At 35.4% G+C, this 25,336-nt stretch overlaps 1 protein-coding gene across 1 annotated transcript in view; it reads right to left on the bottom strand.

The window, feature by feature from the left end:
* Positions 1-19,059, bottom strand: part of RAB28 (RAB28, member RAS oncogene family) — a 91,299-nt gene extending 72,240 nt beyond the window's left edge. The window contains exons 1-3 of the mRNA XM_068543224.1: positions 18,749-19,059; positions 13,825-13,921; positions 8,615-8,703 (exon numbers count right to left, since the gene is read on the bottom strand). Coding sequence (XP_068399325.1) covers positions 8,615-8,703; positions 13,825-13,921; positions 18,749-18,823 — 261 coding nt within the window. The 5' untranslated portion in view covers positions 18,824-19,059. The remainder of the gene's footprint in view (positions 1-8,614; positions 8,704-13,824; positions 13,922-18,748) is intronic.
* Positions 19,060-25,336: the final 6,277 nt, after the last annotated feature.

Genomic DNA, 25,336 nt, shown 5'->3' with positions numbered 1-25,336 from the left:
ATAGAATATATGCAAATAAAACATGGCCAGCATCTCTTGATAATCAGTACTAGACCAGAGCTATAGAATAAATATTAACTATCACTGATCTAGACCAGGAGTTGGTAAACTATGGCCCCCAGGTCAAATCCAGCTCATAGCCTATATTTGTAAATAAACTTTTATTGAAACATAGTCACACTCACTTAAGTATTATCAATGGCTGCTTTTGCACTATAATGGCAGAGTTGAGTAGCTGCAGCAGAGACAGTCTGACCTGCAAAACCTAAAATATTTTCTATCTGGCTTTTCAAGGAAGTTTGCCAATTTCTCATCTAAACCAATATATCCCAATATTCTTCAGTCAGCAATACCTATGAATTGTCCAGGACTCATAAGAAAGACAGAAGGATAAACACCTTTTCATTAATCTAGCTATCTACCAACCCAAACATCTATCGGCTCATATATCCATTTCTCAATACCATTTAATGCAAAAATTATGATTTTTATCTTTGCTCCTAATATGACAATTTTGTACCAGTTTTGACCAACACCCATGTGGTTAAAAACTGAGAAGGAGAAATGAGAAAACCAAAGACATTAACATAGAAAAGAAGTTCTAGGACTTTCAGTTTCAGCTCAGACATGTAAAGAGCTTGGAAGTCATCACTGTTCTTACAATAAGAAAAAAGCTGGACAAACTGAAAATCCATGACTTTTCTTGGACACAACAGAGAGCTGAGTTTGCAGGGCAAATTGCCACCCTGAAATCGGAGTGATGGGTGAATCCAGAGAGTCACAGCCAAAATCTGCTTACCTGGAACAAAAGCCACTAGAGCCAGTAAATAGTAGAAACATTTAAATGGTAATTTTGATGAATTGTTGGAGGCTGAGTGTGGGCTAGCTTGAGGATGAGAAACTCCTGGGGGACACAGTCTTTGGGATACCCCCATACTTTCATGTGTTTTACCTCTAGGAACCCCACAAGATCCTCATGGTGAAGAGTCAAGAGAAATCCCCTCATGGTTCTGGCATGAGAGGAGAGAAAGTAACCACTGTAAAATATGCCCAGAGCATTATCTGTAAAATGGCATCCTCCCAGGAAAAAAGCTCAGAGTCTTCTACCACATGAGAGAATGGCATTTTCCAACTCCCGCCCCTTCTAGTCATCCTGTCTCACCTAAATGAGAAAAGCTAAGAAATATCTATGAAGGTCACAGCCCAGGGACACAGGTGCTTAAGTCACACAAGGCTGTGACTTAATCATAAGAGTATAGAATGTTTCCCCTCTTCCATACTTTAACACACACCAATAGGGCTCCAGTATAATAGTAGATTACATTTGAAAGAGCTGCAAGACACAAACTCCAACAAAGGAAGAGTTCTTTGAGATGCCCAAAAAGACAGGGGAGGAAAAACACAAGGACATTAGAGGAATTTGATGGCTCTGCCATCTAAAGATTCAGCAAACATTAAACACAGACCAACTCCTGGCCAAATTAACATAAAACCTCACACTAAAAGCCTATTTATTTGAGCTCTTATTACTCAATACATCATGTCTAGTTTTCAACACAAAATTAAAAGGCACACTAGAAGGAAGTTTGAAGAGAAAAAGCAAACATTAGAATCAGATTCAAAATTGAGACAGATTTTGGAATGATCAGAACAGGAATTTAAAATAAATGTAATTAACATTTTAAAGATTCTAATGGAAAAGGTAGAAAACATGAAAGAACGGTGGGTAATATACACAAAGAGATGGAAACATTAATGAATAATAAAAAGGAAATGCTAGATATCAAAAATACTATAACAGAAATAAGGCCATTGATGAGCTCATCAGTAGACTGGACACAACCTAAGAAAGAAACAGCCAGCTTTAGGATAAGACAATAGAAACTTTCGAAACTGAAATGTAAAGAGAAAAAAGAATGAATAAAATAGAATATCAAAGAACTATGGGACAATTCTGAATGTATATGACACATGGAACTGGAATACCAGAAGGAGAAGAGAAAATGGAACTTAAGAAATATTTGAAGTAATAATGGCCAAGAAATTGCCAAAATTAATTAAAGACACCATCCACAGATCCAGGAATCTCAGAGAACATCAAGTAGGATAAATACCAAAACATCTACACCTAGGCATCATATACTTAAACTCCATAAAACAAAACACAAAGAGAAAATCTTGAGAAAAGGTAGGGGGTGGAAGCCAAGGGGAGGGAGGGAATACTCTATCTATAGACCAAGAAGGAGAAGAATTATAGAGAATTTCTCTTCAGAAACCAAGCAATTAAGAAAAGAATGGAGTGAAATTTTTAAGGTGTTGAAGAAAAGGACCAATCTAAAATTCTAGACATAAAAAATCCTTTTCTAAGTAAGGAGGAATAAAGACTTTCTCAGATAAACAAAAACTGAGGGAATTCATAGCCAGAAGACCTTCTCTGGAAGAAACGTTAAAAGAAGTTCTTCAAGAAGAAGGAAATGATACAGGTCAGAAACTCAGTTCTACATAAAGAAAGGAAGCATATCAGAGAAGGAACAAGAAAAGGTAAAAGAAAATCATTAATTTTTCTTATTCTTAATTAATCTAAAATATAAATATTTAATAACAGTAACAAGGTATTGAGTGATTATAGCATATGGAAAAGAGAAATGAATGACAGTGATGCCATCAGGGACAGGAGGGATGAACTGAGAATATTCTTTTATGCAATATTTTATGAACTACACAGGAAGCAATATAGTATCATATGAAGGTGGACTTTGATTAGTATAAGATGCAAACTCTAGGGCAATTGCTTAAAAAACAAAGTTTTAGTATAATTGACAGACTAAGAGATAAAATGCTCAAATAAAACCAGAAAAGAAAGAAAGAGAAAAGGAGGGGGAGGGAGGGAAGCAAGCACAAGGATCAGAAAACAAACATGAAAGATATGAATCCAACTATATCAATAATCACTTTAAATGTGAATGGTCCAAATACACCAATTAAAAAACATTGTCAGAGTAGATGAAAAACCAAGACTCAACTATATGTTGCCTACAGGAAACACGCTTTAAATATAAAGACACAGGTTAAAAGTTAAGGGATAAAGAAATACCATGCTAAAGGAAGTGAAAAGAAAACTGGAGCAGCTATATTAATTTCAGACAAAGCAGACTTCAGAATAAGGGAAATCATGAGGTATAAAGATTGGCATAATGGTAAAGGGGTTAATTCTCCAAGAAAACATAACAATCCTTTGTGTATATACACTTAATAACAGAGTATCAAAATATGGAGCCCAAAACTGATAGAACTGTAAGGAATTCAAAATCCACAGATCCACTAATATAGTTGCAGATTTCAACACCCCTTTTCCATTAATTGATATATCAAGCAAGCAGAAAATCAGTAAGTTGACCTGAACAGCAGTAACAATCAGCTTCATCTAATTGACATTTATAAAACAGTCCATCCAACAACATTAAAATGTACCCTCTTCTCAATCTCATATGAAACATTCACCAGATAGACTACATTCTGGACCATAAAACACACCTTGACAAATTTATAAGAATAGAAATCATACCAAGCATGTTCTTAGATTACAATGGAATCATTAGAATAATAGAAAGAGCTGGAAAAACTCAAAATATGTTGAAATTAAACAACATACTTCTAAATAACACCTGGGTTGAAAAAGAAGCCTCAAGAGAAGTTTAAAATATCTTAAATAAAATACAACCTATCAAAACTTGGAGATACAGCAAAAACAGTACTTCGAGGAAAATGTAGAGCACTGAATGTATATATCAGAAGAGAAGAAACATCAAAAATCTAAGCTTCCACTTTAGAATACTGAAGAAGAGCAATTTAAACTTAGTGCAAGCAGAAAAAATAGTAATAATAAAAATTAGAGCAGAGATCAATGAAACTGGAAAGAGGAAAACAACAGAGAAAATTAATAAAAACCAAAAGTTGGTAACCTCTAGCCAGACTAACCAAAAAGAAAGACAGAGACAGAGTCAGAGAGACAGAAAGATAAAGAAAGAGAAGGCACAAATTAACGAGGGGTCATGACTACTGGTTCCCACAGACATTAAAAAAATAATGAAGGAATAATATGAACAACTCCATAGCCCAAAATTTGAAAACATAGGTGAAATGAACCACTTCCTTGAAACACACAAACTACCAAAACTCATACAAGCTGCCACAGACTCCCAGGGCCTCTACCCACCAGCTTCAGCATACCAAAGCCAGACCTCTAAGTACTCATCTCTTTGGGAGCCTATAATATAAGTACCCTCAAAGCCCTGAGTCTCTCACCCCATCAATCAATCTAGTTCTCTTCTGATTCCTTTCAAAAAACTATCAGAAAGTACAACTCCCTTGGAAATGCAACACATCTTGGCAACAACTCAAGTCTAAGAAGAATCTACGGGGAACTGCTGGAAATAACTGTTTCTTGGCAATCTTGTGGCCATCTAAACCCACCACCATATCTCATGTCCCTGATACCCTCTTTTATCACCTATCCACCATTTATCTTTCTGCTATGTCTTCATCCCCATACTTTCCTGTGCTTCCTCTTCCTAATTTACCCTCCACCTGCTCCTCTTTCTAAATTTTTCTGCCATGACTTTTGGAAATGAGACTTCAAGTTTAATAAATCCTTCTACATCTTCAAATTCTTCACAAAAATTTCCTCCATCTTCTATGCCTTAACTTCACTTTCCTCACCACCCCCCGCAATTGCCAAAAGATATTACCACCCCTTCTCTTTATAAACCTTAAGACTTTTAGTAAATATTGCATAATATTATATAGTACTTTGTTTTCATCTATTTCACTTATCACCATATCTAGTAAGCATGATGAGTCAGTAAACCAAATGGATACCATTTTCAAAGGAATAACTGACAGCAGTCTTGAAGGAACAAACACTGTGGCAACACTTAACAGTATTATAAGGAATTTCAAAATTTAGTTCTAAAATTTAACAGATACAGTACATACAATTTAGTGAAAGTTACCCATTTCCAAAATACAGGTATTTTTTTCTCCCTGATTTGTACAACAAATAATCTACTTTAGTTTTTAATTAAATATAGAAATGAATTAAATCATACAGATTATACAATAGTCATAACCACATATACTGTACTTTGCTGTATAAGTACTACCTGTAAGAAGGAACACTAATGCAAGAGACGTCTGTAAATATAATAAGTTATAAGTTGACAAATATCCAACTAAAAAATTCATGGTAAAAGACAGCAGAGGGTCTCAGGGAGTCCAACTTTGAGATATGCTCTCTCCCCAGTTGCCATACTGGCACCATATCCTTTTGTTGGTGGTTAACAGGGTGGCTCATCTGTGTGGGGCACTGGTACACAATAGTAGTTATGTTCTACCTCACAAATGAGTACACTTCATTGAGTTTATACTCAGTAGGGCAGTGTTTGCAAACCACTTAGATTCCAGGACGGAAAGAGCTACAAAAATGAAACATCCAGTCCTTCTCTGAGGTTTGTTATTAGCCTCTGTTAGCCACAGGTTACAGGGCACTAAACACTATGTACTGTGTGTTTGCTTGTAACCACTATGAAAAATAGCCTATAACATCTTTCTGAAGACTCCTAGAAAATTTTAAGTTAATTTAAAATCTGGGAATTTAACTGGGACATACTTCAATTCTTAGAACTAGTTTTTGACAAAATACCTCACTAATTCTTTCTTCGGTGTCTATTCAATTTTGTTTCAACCAACACTATTCAATACACTATCACTAAAATTTAATGCTACTGGTGGGGAAAAAGTGAAGAGGGTAAAATCATCAGTTTTATCTGAATCTAAGTTAATTCCAGCCTACAAATAAGCTTCTTCCTGGATAAGAAATGCTTTAGAAAAATGGATTCACAGAGCTTAACAGCCCAGATACATGTAAGATAATTCTTTCCATACACATTACATAAGTTAGAGAACCTAAAACAAAATCCTAAATAAGACATTATACTGATGTCCTCAAAACAGCTTGTCAAAGCATTTCTGAAAGACTTCTATCATGTAGCATGTGCACAAAAGTCCAAAGTATTCGTGAGATGGGCAACGTACAGCATCTACAACAACTCTAGAAGCAGTATAGATCTACTTTGAAGAAAAGTTATGTAATTATATAAAACTATTAAATGCTATTAAAATGTTTATGAAAACACTGTTTTTTTAAAAGTAACGTTTCTCCCAGTTTATGGTAGTGAACTGTAGTCTGAGCTTCTCTGGCCTGGGTAAAAAATTTACATGTATTTTAACAAAAGAAACTACTGGCAAATTTACTTAATTATATTTTACATAGCATTTAATTTAGAATCTCTGGAAAGCAGAGAAAATTTATGACAACTCATTTTATCATCTCAAAATTCCTACTTTCCTGGGACGATTTCATGAAAATGTTCATGAAATTCCTACAAACACTTTATTACATTGCTTTTTAATAAAACAGGGTATATGATTTACAGAGATTGTAAAGTATAAACAATGTAAGACACTGTCAAAAGAGAAAAAAATCAACATGTACCTTCGAAATAGAAATCTCATGTGACATTCTCTTTCTCCCAAGATGTGAAGTACATTAGAAAAGAACACAGACATTTCACTAAACTCAAGTATCCTCAAAAATGATGGAAATTTTTTAAATTTGCCCACTAATGTCTGCTGACTTTAAGCAGCTATGTAATAGTATAAAACATATAAAGAACTGATTTGAGGGGATGGTCACACAACATTGTGAATGTACTATATACGACTGGTTATATACTTTAAAAATTGTTAATTTTATATTATGTGAATGTCATATCAACATTAATTTTTATATAATAATTTTATAATATTAATAAATTTAAATTTTCTATAAATCAAATAATAAAATTTTTTAATGATTTGAAGTAAGGTAAAATTAAGAGTCTAACCCATAAACATTACATTCCCCTAATTTTTAAGTGAAAAAAAATGTATTAATTGAATGTTATATTATTATTTACTCTGAAATGCATAAAAACTTCCCATTCTCCACTAACTTTAGGTATATCTATAAACCATAAAAAGCTATTCTATTTGACATTCAGAGTCAAATATCATTAGAAGCTTGACTAATCTAGTTTTCATTTTTTTTAAATCCAATATGTGTCCATGAAGATAGATTTCAATGGAGCAAAGAGGAAAGAGATTGTTATTTTCAAATCCCATTTTACCAACTAGGTGAATGAAACAAGGACTGTGGCTTCCCACAAATCTCTGTCCAGCAATTTCTCTTTAGCTTAATATCTACTTTAAACATAATCAGTTTAAAACAGAAACACACAACAATGAAAAAGCCAGACACAAAAATCTGAGACATAGTTTTTAAGAGAAAAACGAACAATCATAAAATATTAAGTCATATGGTCACAAGTGAAAATGTTAAGTGAGCAGAAATATTTTCCAGGAGACAAAGAACAACGTAGAAGAAGAGGCAAAGAAGGGTCTCAGAGCCAAATCTATATATCGATAACGCAAAAAACAAAACCCTAGGGCCTTTATACGTGATTAAGAACCATATGAGCCTCATCCTTCTCTGAATATTTTATAATTCAGAATCTATTTTCCATTCAAAATTAAGGCAATGGTATTTGTTAAGTATCAAACTTCATACAGCAGAGTGCTTAATATTCTGTCGTCATCTTCTAGATTCATTTCTTATGAGCAACCCAGCTCCACATAACCAAGTTATGATTCTCGACTTAAAATATCGAACTCCAATAAAAAACTAAATGAGGATTATGAATATTATCCCCCCCAATACCTCATGATCATATGAAAGATACACACTAACTCAAAGTAGAAGAAAAAGCAAAAATAAACAGCATGTCAATAATTAATTTGTTAAGTATATTAATTACTACTTTGCATATTTTCTATTTGTATAATTTAATTTTAAAACTTATAAATTATGTCTATATAAGCTAATGTACCAAAGAATTTTTGTTATATAATCATTCAAGTGGTTTTTCTTACTCTACACAGATTTTCTTCTGAAAAGACACCACACATGACTATCATGTTAAAATGCTGTATGTGCTTCATATATATAATTAGTCATATTTAGTTTTCTGATACAATATATTGATATATTTGTTAAATCTGAAGAACTATAAATATTTACTAGACTAATTCACGGCACAAAAATATATAGGCATATATGTATGCTTTTTGTCCTTGCAACTTAAAATGAAATTAAATTTTCCTCTCTAATATTTATCATTCAATTTACGTATTCTGTAAGTAGTCCACAGAACCAAATCAGTTACTAAATATCAAAATATCATTTATCACTGCATGTATTCAACTGCTGACAATAGTATTAGTAATATAAGTAGCATATGAAAGCTATTAGAGTCATCCAGTTCCCTGACCCAAATCATTCCAAACATGATTTTGGGGGAGGATGAAATCAAAGGATTAGCACAAATGTAAAATCAGTCTCCCTACATACCAGATAAAAATCAAGGTAGAAAGAGCATGTATGTGTGTGTGTACCTGCTTGTGTGTTTGTAAGGAGAGTATCTTCAGTACTGGAATAATCATACAATTCGTTTCATACCTGTGCTCCATAGATATATTTATCCAACATCTTGCCTCCTATTGTCTGCCCTCCTATGTCCCAAACTTGAAGAGTAACATTCAAGTTTCCTAGAATATAAAACAATGAATATAAAAATAAGAATACAAAAAAAGTTAAGGAACAATATAACAATTGAATACAGTTTCACAGAACATTAAGTCACAGTGATAAACTCTGAACCTAATTTGTCTTTTATTCTGCATGTTCACATGGTCACATATTTGGAATTGTGAAATAATGTTGTCAAAAGAGATAACAGTGGGAAATTTAGATTTACACTTTACCCCATTTCCATGAAACCACATTTATAATCACCTTCAAAACAAAAGAAAATAAAGAAAGCTTTAATTCACAAACTTCTTTAACCTTAAAGAATTTTTTTTCTTAAACAGAGCATAAAACAATAAAGCACTTATATGTGGAGTAAGATATATAATTTAAAAATTACAAGTGAACTTTATATACTAATGTACCTTATTGCACATAATGAATTTTCCTGTAAGTTCTAAACTCCATAGGTTCTAAAACTCACAGATTACTAATAGACTACAAAAATGGTCCCACAGTTTCAACTTCAATGAATTTTTAAATTTGAATGTCAGCTACTATATACAATAGTGAACATAATTTTAAAATTATATGTTTTGAAATTTAACCCATAAAATATAAACATTTTGACAGCCCTCTTCAGAAATGATGTAGGTTACATACCCAATATATCACTAAATATTATGATGCATTTATATCTGTTCAAAGCGTTCCACTGAAACAAATCATAATACGTGCTTCAAAGCCCTCATAAAATAGTCTAACAAATCTCTTCCCCATACAAACATTATAAAAGCATTCTAAAATACTAAAGGGCAATCTTTAAAATTCTTTTGTCCATTTTGCCAAATATTTACTTGTTAAAAAAATTATAAGTTATTCTCTATTATCAATGCAATTACAAAATTTAAAGATCAAGTTCAATATGCTTTGCAGTTTAACATTTCAAACTATTTCTCCTAATAAAATTATGCAGCTTTCTCCAAAGGTAGACAAAATCTCAACTAGTACCTTCAAAATGAGCTCCCACACCAAAAATGTATCTTTCTGAATGATTTGCAAATCAGGAAAACTCAAAAACTTAGACACTAAGAAACTAGTCTCACTTCAAATACAAACCAGAAAAGGATTATATAGATATGAATTTTTATGCCAATGCAAAACACTAAAACTGGAGAATGTTAGTCACACCATTCAATGTTGCAACTGAAAAGAAAGTACGACACTGGATTAACCAGCCAAGTTTTACCCTTAACTCTAAGTCTCGTTGGGTCTGTATTACAATCTTTCCATTATTTGGATGTAGGTCTGTTCCATCTGCCAACCTGCAGAGGATTTACATGAGCAACTTTCATTAGCATTAATGAGAGCTACTAAAGTTCATCACCCGTCATCATTCCCAAATATACACACTTTCAACGCTCACAGAGTAATGACAGAAATGTTCTTAAAGGTCTATGAATAAAAAAACCAAAATGTCACACACTAAGACTTACCCAACAACTTGTGTAAACCCAATATCTTAAAAATCTAAATTTTTCGATACTCAAAATTCATTCTCCTACAATGCTGTCTCAAATTAAGCAGGTGAGAAAGGGCTAGTCGACACTGTAAGTATATCAAAAAGTTTCAGAAGCCCCTAGATAAACAGGCAGTACTCTGTTCATTTTACTCTCAAAATTCTTTAGTTATTTGTTTACTTCAAAAAACAGTACTCAACAATATTAACTTTTTTAAGTAAGATTTTAGGCAACTCTTAATAAAGGGCATTTAATCCCATTTTCTTCAAGTTCAATAAATCCTATCACTTAACTTCATATCAAGAAATATGAAGCTTTTTTCCTTTAAGTTCTGATACTTAGTTATGATATTTAGATCTTATCCTATCTGTAACTTTAGAAACATGATCTTCATTACATGTTTTCAAATTCTGACTACATCATTTCAAGACTGACTCTAAATCGTTTATAACTATCTCCCACCTGAGAGGTTTATATTTGTGTGTTGAGGATATTTTTTAAATCCATACTTTTCCAAATAAACACTGTTTGTTGTTCTTGGCTTGTTTTTCTTTAATACACATATTCTAGTGCCTCAGATAAAAATAGCTATGCAATACTAATAACCCACTAATACACAATGCTAGCCAAAAAATAAACAAACTTTTGCTATCGTTATAGCTTCAACAAATGATATTAACTTCATAGTTATTTCATGTATCTAGAAAAGTATTTTTAACTTCCACATTTGAATTTTAGGCTTATTAACACATAAAAATAAAAATAAATGGGAGTTCCCTATTTGGGAAACAAAATAATATAGAATTCAAATTAATATTCCTTTTAGTTTTTGCAAGCAAAAACATATGAAGGCTTCCAGTATATTTTCAAAATGACATGCCTATAAAGCTACATAAGAATTTTCAAATAATCAACATTGAAAATTTTTTTAAAACCAAGAATCCATCTAATATAAATTTCTAACTAATAAAGAATGTTAAGGAGGAAACTGTCAGCAACCTAATCCCAAATGCAAAATACTAGAAAATTCCTGCTCTTCTGTAAGCAATGACATTTAACTAGGGAAAAAAATAAATAAATGAGGTGACAAAATACAGGTAAGTTGCTTTTGGTATGAATCAAAGCCACCAAGAGGATTCAACAGTGACCTTGTAAAAGTACACTTGGTGCCTTGGTTAACCTTACTTAAAGTCAAGATGGAACTAAAAACACAAGTCTGCCCACTTCTTGTACTAAAGACTTAGAAATCCTTTTCACAGTAGAACGCTGTTTACTGACTGTACCCACAAGCTTCCTGAAAGTATTTTGACTAAGGCTCTTAAGAAGCTCTATCAGCAGAATCTCTGACTAACAGATACACTATTTTAAGCAGTAAAATCTGCACAGTGGTTGCATCCAGACTATACAGCATACCAGATCATGAAATATACTAACATGGATGAGTATTTGCAGAGTAATGACCTTGAAAACTTGCATGAAGAGAATGTCAATAGATGAACAGGAGGTATTACACCTCTAACAATCTGAATGGACAGAAGACTTACTAGAATACTAACAAATATTAGATTTGCCTCCTATGCTGCTGTACCATAAATTCAATTAATGCTGCCTGTAATGTTTTAGCAAATGATACAAATATGAATCCTTGGACACAGTGAATTAAAATTAAAGTTAAAGTATATAAAGGGTATACTATAAACCTTTTAATTTATTAACCTCATTTCTTAATGTACCTATTAATATAAAATCAAGTTACATTAAAACAATTTTTTCTTACTGAAACTTCTACCACAATTTTGAGTCCATTAAATAGAATAAAACCAACTGCCGTTTTATAAAAAAAGATTTTTTTCTGGAACTCTGCCCATCAAAATAAAACCTTAATCAGGAAAATTAAAATATATATTCATTAAGAGTATATATTTCCTAATGTCATTTTTAACCTAAGTACTTTCTAACTCTAAAATATCATATTATAAATTTGGATTTCAAAAATACCAAATATTTTTTACAAAGTCATCAAAATTTAAAAATCGGTAGTATTGTGCAAAAAATCAGAAATCATCATATATATTACATATATAAAATGTCTAAAACCAGTCTTAAAATGTTTTTAATGTTTGAGTAGGTGCTTGCTCCTTTATTTAAGTCTTTGAACTGAAAAATCAGAAAAATTAAACAATATTAATAATATAGAAAGTTAGTGCTTTTGCTAATTAGCATCGAAAACAAAACAGTCAGTAATTAAACACACTTTGAGGCTCTCTGTGTACAAATGGCATCTCTGAAAAAACTGTTGCAAAATAAGTTTTCAGTATGTATATTATGTGATTTGTACATGTATTCTACTAGTGACTGTTGTAAATATTCTGAAAGCAGTATTAACCTATCCATAAGAGTGAGAATAATAAAAATGAGATTTTCAGTTTTGAATACATTAAAAGAAAATACAAATGAAACAAAATACACGTTTCTCATTAAATCTCTTTCTGAATAATAACTTAGTAATGGCAAAATGGAATTCTTCTCTTAAGCTATATCTTCTAATTTATTTTTCATTGGTAGCCGAATACCAACCATCACAAAATATAAGAGAGTATATTACTAGTGAGGTATACAGAATACCTTCAATTACCAAGAGTTTTTATTAGCTGTTCTAAAACATTCATAGAGAGTTGTCTGATAGATGTAGTATTTGAGAGGTTAATGTATTTCAAAAATATTATAATTTATTAAACCGCTTCCCACTGTATCACTCACGTTCCAGTATATGAATCTGACACTACACTTGCAACTGTTTTTATTCAAATGTGTTTCCTCAGAGAGGAGAAAGATGGACTAGTTTATGAAGTCAATCAAGATAAACTGCTTTTAATAAAATACATTAAACATATAATTTAAGCACAAGTGAATAGACAGAGCATTTTAAAGCCCCAATTGTTCAGAAACTAACTTAAAACAGAAACCACTCTTTTTTTGTTATTATTTCCCTGTATTTCCCACAAAATGTGCTGCAACTGGCATCTAAATAGTTTCTTTGCATGGTGAACTGAAACATCTTGAATGCTCAAACTGTATTTTTATGAGTGCCTAGGGACCCTAAATTTTAGTGGTCTATTAAATGCCAGCAATTTCATGCTGCCTTGCATAAAACAGCATTCACATATTAGAGCACAGAAGTTCCATAGCTACATTATACTTCTGTTCCAACTTTCTCTCAAACAAAAAACTGAAGCAGAGGTTAATCAAAATAATATTTAAAAAAATAATCCTTTCCAGTCTTCTCACATTTAGTTCATACAATACCTGTTGATAATTATATGGCATTTGATTTTGTTTTTAACTTTAGAATTTTATAAGCAACTATTGTTTATCCTCAAAAAATGTGCAGTGGTCAAAAACAGTGGGAGAGTGGGGAGGATATAAACTTTTTCCTTACACACATGGACAGTATGTCTTCATGGTAGATGCTGATGAAAGTTAACCTCCCTAAGATAGATTTACTGATTACATATATTTTCACATACAAACAGCCCCAAAATTTATTTTACACATTTCTGCTTATGTCTCTTATTGTCAGATATGGACAATTTTCTATGTTAAGACATTTTAGTCTCTTACCTGGCAACATTATTCTTCTCAAAAAGAAATCCAGTCCTATAGTTTGTTTGTACTGTTTCCCAAAAGTTTCTTGAGCAAAACACGTAGCTAAGGAGGTCTAAAAAATTGATGCACAGAATATCAAAATTAATGTCTTTGTTTTAGAAATGTAAACATAAAATCATTACTAAATCTTATTAAGTAATCTTAATATTTATACTCCCATTAATCCATCAAGCAACTTTAAGCAGTACTAATCAGTTACAAGGGGAAGAGGAACTTAACATTCCACCAGGTAAATTTCACTTGCCAACCAGCTATCAGTGGCAACAACAGACTAATCGGCTAAATCTCTTTAAATCCCCTGATTGTCAAGCTCCCTACTCCTTGCTGGAAATTAGAATTTGAGAATTATCAACAGAGAAAACTAAAACAACATGATCAAAGATCTGAATCTTATATGTCCCTATATATCAGTTCAGTACAACTTTCAGAGATGTTTCATTTCTGAGGTTAAACATCTGAGTAGTTTGTGCCCTCAGCCAATAAGAAGTAGAACTAATTAAGGAGAGGAAAGCCTGTTTATAGAATTTCCTTTCTTTTTCCCCCCCAAGAACCATGTCTAATTTTTCTCTACATTAAAAGTGTTGTACTTCCCTGGTGGCGCAGTGGTTGGGAATCCGCCTGCCAGTGCAGGGGACACGGGTTCGAGCCCTGGTCCGGGAAGATCCCACATGCCATGGAGCAACTAAGCCCGTATGCCACAACTACTGAGCCTGCGCTAGAGCCTGCGTGCCACAACTACTGAGCCCACGCGCCTAGAGTCCGTGCTCCGCAACAAGAGAAGCCACCGCACCACAACAAAGACCCAACACAGCCAAAAATAAAATATAAATAAATTTATTTTTTAAAAATGTTAAATGAAAATGATTCTATAAAATGACTGATAATATTTATCTTTTAAATTAAGAAGTTGATATTTTTAAGATTAATATTAAGCAGACAAAAATAAATATATTCCACCCAAGAACCATAAAGCTTAAAAGTCAAAAGAATACTATAATCAGAACAAATATATATCTACATTTTTTTAAATAACAACTCTAAGTTACATTCAAAACTCTAGAGTTTCTTTAGGGTACCATTTCTTACCAAAGCAAAAGAATAATCTAGTAACAACTGAAATAACTCAATAACTCAAAAGCTTCTTAAACATTTTAAATGCATTATTTATTTATCTGTAAACTTCCCCAAAAAGAAGAGAAAGGGAGTTTCATGAAGCTTTTATGCTCTTCAATACAGATTCCTAAAGTTAAGGAAAAATACCTCTTTCTTATTTTAAAAGTTAAAATTAGATGTCAACTCCTAAATAATGAAAACTAAGATAAAATTTCCAAGATAGCTTACTATAATTAATTACAACATAAGTACAGTAGTGCAAAAGAAAACTTGGCCAAACTTCAATTCCTTTAAACAAAAAGACCTAAAATTCCTTTGACATAAGAACCATATTTTTCATATAAATGGCAATTTGCACACACTAACTCCAATTCTTTTAATATTTAAATACTCAGCATTTGTAAGAAACCACTAAAATATTTGGTCAAATATTTATTGAGCACCATAAGAAAGATGTTCTGCTAGACTCCGAGAAATAAACTCACTACACCAAAATGAAAATTCATTTGGCTTCCTTGATAATATAAAAACTAAGACATTAGAAAAAAAAAAAGTAAGCATTCCTTTTTAAATCTTTTTTCATTTAGCCTTGTTTATGCCATTGAGCTTATTTAACTTAGAGCACAAAATCATCTGTGAAGAGGCTCAGAGTTCTAGAGAAAAATAATTAACACTACTTATACTATTACAGATATTTCAAAATGTTTAATATATGGATGGCTGAAACACTTTTATAAGTCTAAGAGAAACTCAAGGCACATGTAACTTCAGCTTAGTGTTTCTTTTCCTAAAAATCGGACTTCTAGAATTTGAAAGCCTCACACTTTTGAGGCAAACATAAAGCTAGAATTTTCAATTGGAATAGACTACAATCTGTCAAAAGTACAGGTCATTGTGAACAAAGAATATTAAAATGGGTTCTTATACCATCTCCAGACATCTCACTATAAAAACTAAACAGAGAATCAACTGAATCAGTGGGAAGGAGGCACATCCTCTTCACTTATCTAGATATTACGCTATCTTTCTCATTCAATAATTTCTCAGAAGTCATTGTATAAATACCCTTTTTAAACAATTATGAAGAGAGCAACCATCTTTCATATCTGTAACTTTTTTTTCTGATTCTTTATAGTTTTTTTGTTTGGTGAACTTTTGCTAACAATTTTTAACCATACTACATTTACTAATACTGAAAAGACACCATAAAAGAATATTTTGCCTCAAAAAAAATCTTAAGTATATAATAAAATCCTAAGTATGACTCAAAACAGGAAAGAAATAGAAACACGTGTTAATAGCAGGAGGAGCTAAATTTCTCTTGAATAAACTGTTAGTGGTCATCTCAATATTCTCTTGCTTTTGTAAGGGTGTATAAACATGCCCTGAGTTAGAACTAGCAAGAAAAACTGATACTAGAAAAAATGGCCAGGTGTTAAATCAGGCTACAAGCAAGAATGAAAGAGAGGCTGAATTCATAATAGAAAAGGACAATAAAAGAAATAGAATGGGAATGTTGGTAGCTGCCAATAATATGGCAATAATCTGAAAACTGAATAGGGTATGGAAAAAAACAAAAGCTGATATATGAATAATGAAAAAAGGTTAGATTTCTGATGCTGGTATCCAGAAATTTCTGGCAGAAAAAAATCTTTACAATTTTAAAATAGATTAGTCAAGATGACAAAGACTAAATCAGAATGCCATAAACAGCATCACTGTTATCCTTTGAAGCAGAATGATAATCCTAATTCAATAGTATAGAAGGAAAAACATATGCTTTGTTGTACACTAGATAAAATTTTTGACAGAGATGAAAAATCATAATTATTCACACTAAATTAGTAACAAGAGGAAAATGTATGACAGGCTAGATGAAAAACCTAGATAGGAATTATGAACAAATTTCAACAGAGAAATACATGTATGATAATGGATGAATACTGGGAAAAAAATTAACAAAAATTTAAAGAATTACGATAGAATGTAGGATAATGGACAATTTTTGTGTCTTTTTATAAGTGTATTAGTGTTATAGACAGTCATTATAGTTTTAAACAGGAAATAAATTCAGTTATGAGTTGACCATAAAAAGATTTAGGAAGTGAAAAGTTAGAAGACATTCAAAAGAAAATACGAATGATGAAAAAACTATAAAAATAGAACTTAAAATTTTTACTGAATAAGGGTGTTAGAAACAATGCTGATTCATTTAAAACAACTCATCCATTCAAAAAGTTGTTACAAGTGTACAAAAAGTCATAATTAATACTTTATAAAGAAAAGTGATCCCAAGTTCTTTTCTTCCTCAAAATGTTTAAAAGTAATCAGAGCATATTAAGTTGTTTTTCCTCAATAATAAAAATCAATAACAAAATATCAGGGATGGCAAGAAAGAAATTAACAAGAATCCTCCAAATCCTGCATATGAATGACACCTTTCCCTAGGGCCCTAGGAACTCAAATCTCAGAACGAGAGACAGGAGCAGCTGTGCAGTGCCAACTGCCAGGGAAGATGTATCGAGCAGTCGTCACCATAGGAACCAGGGTCCAAACTACACCAGGAACACGAAAACGTGAAGCCGAAAACGGGAAACTGGTAACAATAATAACCAGCGTTTCTGAAGCCTCTAGTTGGGAAAGCGGATGGAAGAAAGGAGACAAACTCTAACAGTATTCCCAGAAACAGTGTTGGCGCCATTGATAGGAGCGACAGGTGTGAAGGTTGGCCGGGCAGAGGCTCTTCACCTTATTTGGGGCGTGGATCAAGAACCCTTTAAGATCTTACGGACCATCTCCAAAGAGCAAGCACCGGGCAATGTTTATTCCATCTCAGGAGCTCCACAACCCTGGGTTAAAGACCTCTGCCTACGAGGTAAGGGGACTGGCTGCCAGATATTCTCACGCACTCACTCTCATTCATTCAACCAACTGTCACTGAAAGACAGACTTTAAGGCAATGATCCCCTCTGTCATGCTAGCAGCTCTGCCCTCAGCATCCAGCCCAGAATAGGAGTTCAATAGATATTTGTTGAACGAATGTTTGTGTTGACAGGTGCTGTGCTGGGAACAGAGATGAACAGATATGATGCTCTAAAACAGCAACTAACGTTTACTGAGTGCACACCATGTTATGAAAGCTTTATGTAGATTTTCATATTTAATGTGGATTTGCACACTTCACCCTTCGAGGAGATCCCTATCAATATACCCATCTTACAGATGAAGTACAAACAGGATAGCAATTTGCCCTCCAATGATCCGACCAGTAAGTGATGGAGCCCCAATTCTCTCACCCAGGGAATCTGATACCAGCGTCAAGTTCTTGGGAGCTCCCAGTACAGTGGAGCCATCAGAAACGGTAAACGGGGGGAAAGGAGCAAAGTGCGACCTGGACTAAAGTAAAAAGAGGTAAGATGCCTTGGCAGATCCTTGCCAGTCCTCAGAGGCGAGAAGCTGGAAAGCTTCCCAGGGAGGCGATACTGGCTCGTGTCTTGAAGAAGTAGGAGTTCGCGATCCAGGCAGGGGTTAGGCAATGACTTTTTTTTTTTTTTTTAATTTAAGAGGAGCTGGACAGCTCTCGACGGACTTCACCAAGCGCCTATTAGTGTCGAACCCCAGGCCACGACCTCGCGGGCCCAAGCCCAGACGCCCCGGGGCTCGGGGACATAAGGCGACGCCGAGGGGCGGGGAGGAGGCTGGGGGGCGCCAGGGCCGCGCCGGGGTTCCTGCAGGCCTGGCACGGCGGGCCCGCTCGAGGACTGACCTTCCCGGAGGTGCCGTCCCCCAGCACGACGATTTTCAGTTGCCGGTCCTGGCTCTCCTCCTCAGAGTCCGACATGGTGTCCCAGGAACCAGGCCCACCTCCCCTCCCTCCCCACCGAGGTAGAAGGAGGAAGGGAAGGAGGGGGTCTCTGGGGGCGGGGGAGAAGAAGAAGGGCGGCAGTGGGGGCAGCACCCCCCGTCCCGGTGTCTCAGCGGCCGCCGGAGGTATCCGGGCAGAATCACTCGGCGGGAGCCATCTTGCCCACCTCCCCTCCCTCTGCGCGCGGCCCGGCCCCCTGAGCGCGACGTCGGGCACGCTTCCCCGCATCTGTGCCAACCCCCGCCGACCGCTAGCCTTCCTGGCGGGCCGACCCATCCGCAGGCCTGGGAAGAGGAGGCGTTCGAACCGAGCAGGCGAGACACGGCGCCACATTCGCAGGGACAGTTGGCAAGAGAAAAAAAGTATGTGTATAACTTAAGCTAGGTAGAAAATCGGGGACAGAGTAGCGCGCAGACGTTCTATTAAATTCCCTTGTTTCCATCTCCCCCTGTGAAGATTCCTGAAGCGAATGGTTTAGCCCCACGAGGAGGGGGAGTGGGGTGACGCCAAGGCCGCGCGCCGCGGTTGCCATGGAAGCGAGGACACAGAGGAGAGGCTGCGGGGCAGGGCCTGTCTCAGGGCGCCGGGGACGCCGGTTGCCGGGCGGAGCGCGCAGGGGAGGGGCCTGTGGAGCAGTGTGGGCGCCGGGGTTCGCGCCCCGGGAAGAGAGGCGGCGTGGTGGAGGAGGGGGCGGTTGCTAAGGACGTAGCTGCTGTGCAGCGAGGCTGCCGGGCGGCGCGAGGCGTGGAACGTAGCTCTGGTGCTGCCTTGTTTCCTCCTCAGACCTTGGGTTTCCTCGTCCAAACAGCGGAATCTGATCATTCACGAAGCAGTTAAGCTAGAGCAGCAGTTCTCAAAGTGTGATCCAGGGAACCCTGAGGGTCCCGATAAAGTCAAAAGTATTTTCCTAATAATTCATTTATTTTTTCCTTTCTCACGTTCATGCGCTCACAAGTATACGTAGAAGTTTTCCAGAGGATGCATGATGTGTATATCACTCTGACAGCTAAGGGAGCAAACATTTCTCAGTATTCATTTCAATGCAGTGATGAGAGCTACAACTTACATAAACAAAAACTATTTGGGGTACACAATAATTCTTAAGAGTGTAGAGGGGGCCTTGAGCCCCAAAAGTTTGGGAAATACTGTCCTGGATGGATGATCTCAGTCTAGTAGCATAGGTAAAAGACATAATTGGAAATTTCAATATAATGAGATAAATTCCACAATATTAATGCCGGCCTACTATATTTGTCTCCTTGTTAATTACTTTTCGTGGATTCACGTTCACTCCTCATGGGAACCCTATAAAGTAGGCAGAACTATCTCATTTTACAGATGAGGAAGCTTAAGTCACAAAAAGCTTAGCTCAGAGGCAGTAGTCCTGGAAAGAATATGGGAATTCAAATGGGAAAGCAGTACAGTTTAAAGAAGTACCCATCCCTGGCAGCAGCACTGAAGTTCTAATCACAGACCTGCGCTTATTAGATGTGCGACCTTGAGCCACAATTTCCTTATCTATCAAATAGAGGCACTACCTCCTTCATAGCGTTGAGAATTAAATGAAGTAATCACTGTAAAGTAACATAGCACAATGCCTGGCATATAATAAGCACCCTCATCGTCACCATTAGACATGGTCCATATTGGAGCATCACTGCTTTCTACCCAGGTTATCTTAAACAGGGTTCCTATGCAGAGCTTCAGTCCCTTCATCTGTAGACAAGGTTATCCACAATAGTTGACACCCAGTTGTTTCCAGTTCTTCCAGTTCCCAGTTCTTTCCCTACTCCCCACCACCACCACCACCACCACCAACTTTCTACATCACTGGATGTGTTAATGAGAATTAGAAGAAAAAGTTAAGTGAAAGAGCTTTGCAAAGTCCATTGTAAATGTTAGGTTGAGGAATCTGTTTCTAATGAGGACAGATTTAACCCCTTCTTGTCCACGAGGTCAGTTAATGTGGCAGCAATTGGCTTTTCCACTCTTAATGGAAATGGTTATGTGACCCAGTTTGACCAATGAGACAGAAGAGGATGTCCTTTGGGAGACATCTGGGAAAGATTTTCCTCTCTGATTTAAAAAAAGAAGAAAAGAAAGAGTAAAAGAGACTCAGAAGGAAGGCTCTCCCCCTTCCTTCCTTTGCTGTGATTATTTGGGTGAGGACATAATTCTTGGAGCAGCTACAGCCTTCAACACCCTACCTCCAGGCTTCTTGTTATGGGGAATAAATCTAAGGTACTTTAGTGATGTATTCCATTACTTGCAGACAAAAACATCCCAACTGGCACAAATATTTGGCTAAAAACTAGGTTTAGTTAAGGTCATTTAAGTGACTTTCATGTGTGGTTTCAAACTTTGCATTTTGTAATCACCAATTTCCTGGACAACGGCTTTGATGGAGAGACATCATTTATTTGGATATGGATTCATCCCTGAGACAGTATTGCTACATGAAACAAAAAGTCAATTGCATTCTTTTGCACAAGATTCCAGGTTGAAAATTAGATTTGAAGACTAGGAGCCATATATATATATGTATGTGTGTGTATATATATATATATATATATATATATATATATAAATTAAAGAGAAATGGGAAACTTTTTCAGTGGTCTTAAAACTAATACCTTAACAAAGTGCTTAGAAGGAATTCTCTGGCAGTCCAGTGGTTAGGACTTCGCATTCTCACTGCCGAGAGTCCGGGTTCAATCCCTGGTCGGGGAATTAAGATCCCACAAGCTGTGAGATGCGGGGGGAAAAAAAAACCTTAGGTAAGAATTCTGGAAATTTCCAAAAAAATTGGGGTTCTTTAGATAGAAAGAAGTAAGATTAGTTACACCTGTCTGATAAACCTGTCTGCTATCTGTAAAACCGCCTTCCCACCTAACTTTAAAATATCTTTTCTAGTATCCCTAACAGGTGACAAAACAAACTTTGTTGGAATATATCCTGATTCAAGGAGTTTATTCCCTCATGAAGTAACTTGGACTATGGACAGATAGGCCTCATTATTAGAATATTCTTTCTGAAATGAGCTGAAGTCTTTCACTAAAAATTCCAACTAATGGTATTGGATGTGACTTCTGGAATAAAACAGAAATTCCCGACTCTAAAGGAAGGTCTTCAAATTGATTCCCTATAATTAATGATTGATTTGACAAATACTAAGTGAATGCCTACTGTGTGCCAGGCATTCTTGCTCCCAACTCTTCTGAGCAATGAGCACACACATACAAGGGCTCTGCTCCCATGGAACTTGCAATTTGGTGGGGAGGTATAGTAGACTAAAGATATGAGGTCCCAGTCCCTGTTTTCTGTTTGACCCAGACAGGAAAAGAGAAGGCAGTGTGACCACAGAAGCAGAGACTTGAGTGATGGAGCCACATGCCAAGGAATGCTGGCAACCACCAGCAGCTGGAAGAGGCTGGGAATTAATTCTCTCCCTGGAGCTTCCAGAGAGAGTGCAGGCCTGACAACACCTTGACTTCAGTCCAGTGAACACTGATTTAGGGCTTCCAGCCTCCAAAACTGTGAGAGAATAAATTTATGTTGTCTTAAGCACCAAGGTTATGGTCATTTATTACAATGACCACAGGAAAGTAACACAAGGAGGAACATAAAAATTTAATAAATCAACAGGAAAATGTCAGATTGAGGTAAAAAAGGTACTAAAACAGCCAATGGTTGGGATAAAGAGTAAAAATATCCAAACATTTTTATTCATCACTAATGAATATGAGAAAATACTAAGTGGATCAGCAAGTAAACTGATTTAAAAAACCATGGATCTCTGCTATCATCTCAACAAATCCAATAGTCATCCGTCAGTTTTCTTTCACTTTTTTCCAATATTTCATAATTTTGAAGATTCAGAGCTTAGGACTAAAATTCTAAGTAAATATGGATTTGGAAATAAAGATAAAATATGATTAAGATCGCTAATTATTAGGGAAATGCAAATCAAAACCACAGTGAGATATCACCTCACACCTGTTAGAATGGCTATTATCAAAAAAGGCAAGAAATAACAAGTGTTGTTAAGGATGTGGAGAAAAGAAAACCCTCATACTTTTTTTGGTAACAGTTTTGTTGTTAACTTTTTGGTTTTTTTGGCTGCATTGGGTCTTCGTTGTTGGGTGTTCGTTGCTGTGCATGGGCTTTCTCTAGTTGCAGTGAGTGGGGGCTACTCTTCGTTGCAGTGCGTGGGCCTCTCACTGTGGTGGCTTCTCCTGCTGCAGAGCCGGGGCTCTAGGCGCACGGGCTTCAGCAGTTGTGGCACGTGGGCTCTAGAGCGCAGGCTCAGTAGTTGTGGCTCACGGGCCTAGTTGCTCCGCGGCACATGGGATCCTCCCAGACCAGGGCTCGAACCCGTGTCCCCTGCATTTGCAGGCAGACTCTCAACCACTGCGCCACCAGGGAAGTCCCCCTCATACATTTTTGATGGAAATGTAAATTGGTGTGGCCACTATGAAAAACAGTTTGGAGATTCCTCAAAAAATTAAGACTAGAAGTACCCAGTTCTGGGTATTTTTTTTTAATCTTTTTTTTTAAATTTAATTTAATTTTTTTATACAGCAGGTTCTTATTAGTTATCTATTTTATACATATAAGTGTATATATGCCAATCCCAATCTCCCAATTCATCTCACCACCACCACCACCCCCCATGCAGCAATTCTGGGTATTTATCCAAAAAAAAACAAAAACACTAAGAAAAGATATATGCACTCCTGTGTTCATCGCATCAATGGATGACTCGATAAAGAAGATGTGAGATAAATGTCACAAGTGGAATATTACTCAGTCATTAAAAAAAGATGAAATCTCTCCATTTCTGACAACATGAATGGACCTTAAGGATACTACACTAAGTGAAATAAGTCAGATGGAAAAAGACAAATACCATATGATTTCACTCATATGTGGAATATAAGAAACAAACAAAACAAAATAAATGAACAAACCAAACAAAAGCAAACAAGTAAATACAGAGAACAGAGTGGTGATTACCAGATGGGAAGGGGCAGGGCGAGGGGGGTGGTGGGGAGGGGGAGGGTGAAATGGTTAAAGGGGATCAAGTGTATGGTAAGGGATGGAAACTAAATTTTTAGTGGTGAACATGCTGTAGTATACATAGAAGTCAAAATATAATGTACACATGTAACTTGTATAATGTTATAAACCAATGTCACCTCAATGAAAAAGAAAAAAACAAAAAAGAAAAAAAATATTGAGTAAGGGAAAATAATGGTCATGTTCCCAGCTTGTACACTTGATATTGCTGTATTTCTGCTGAAAACCTAAGAAGAATATAGAAATGAGCCCCAAAATTTATTGATTTATTAAACTCCTGGAGGACAAAAATAAGCCTCGCTTCCTGAAATTCTCTTCTCCCTTGATTATATATATATATATATATATATATATATATATATATATATATACACACACACACACATATATACGTGTGTGTGTGCGTGTAACCATGACCTAGATCAAGATATAGAACAATTCAGAATCCAGCAAGCTCCCTTGTGCCACCTCTCAAGTCATTACCTCCTCAAAGGTAACTACAATTGTGACCTCTAGCACTATAAATTAGTTTTACCTGTTTTTGAACTTTATAGAAATAGACTCCATACAATATGTACTCTTTGGTATGTGGCTCTTTTCACTAAATATTATGTCTGTGAGAGTCATCCATGTTATTATATATAGCAGTAGTTTGTACTTTTTCATTGCTGTACACTATTCCATCATATGAATTAACCACAACTTAGTTATCTACTCTGCTGCTGATGGACATTGAGATTGTTTCAGGTTTGGGGATGTTATGAATAATGCCCTTTAGCACCCCTCCTCCAAAGGAAATCACAGTTCACAAATAGCACTCTCCTCACACACACAAATTCTTCTGTCTACATTTTATAGTCTTGAGATGATTGGAGCATTTAATAATCATGAAGCTGACTATTGGATATACCTTTTTAACATCTACATTTGTTGATTTGCTCATGGAGTGTTTCACCTATTGTATCTAGTGGTCTCTACTGAAACTTCAGTTTTCACGTAGTGTTCTGTTCAGCATTATAAAGATGTCAGTTCCACACAAACAGATTAAACTCACTTTCAATCAAAACCTCCCTAACTTTTTTTCATTGACAGACAATGTTAAATTTTATCTGAAAGAATAAACACGTGAGGAAAATTAAGGGAAGGGGCAAGAAATGAAAAGCTCATCAACAAACAATATAATTTTTCTAAAAGATACTAATTACAATTGCAACTGTATCATGCAGTACCTAGGAATTCATCTTAAAATATTGTATGGAAAGAAATTACAAAACATTGAAAGAAATTAAATAAATACTAAATACATGAAGAGCTATCACATGTCTATGCATAGAAATACAATATTGTAATTATATCAGTTCTACCAAATGATCTACAGAGACAATGCAATTCCAATAAAATTTTTCATGG

This window comes from Eschrichtius robustus, chromosome 4 (genome assembly GCF_028021215.1).
Source record: "Eschrichtius robustus isolate mEscRob2 chromosome 4, mEscRob2.pri, whole genome shotgun sequence".
Lineage (NCBI taxonomy): Eukaryota > Metazoa > Chordata > Mammalia > Artiodactyla > Eschrichtiidae > Eschrichtius > Eschrichtius robustus.
This window is presented reverse-complemented; position numbering and strand designations above follow the sequence as displayed.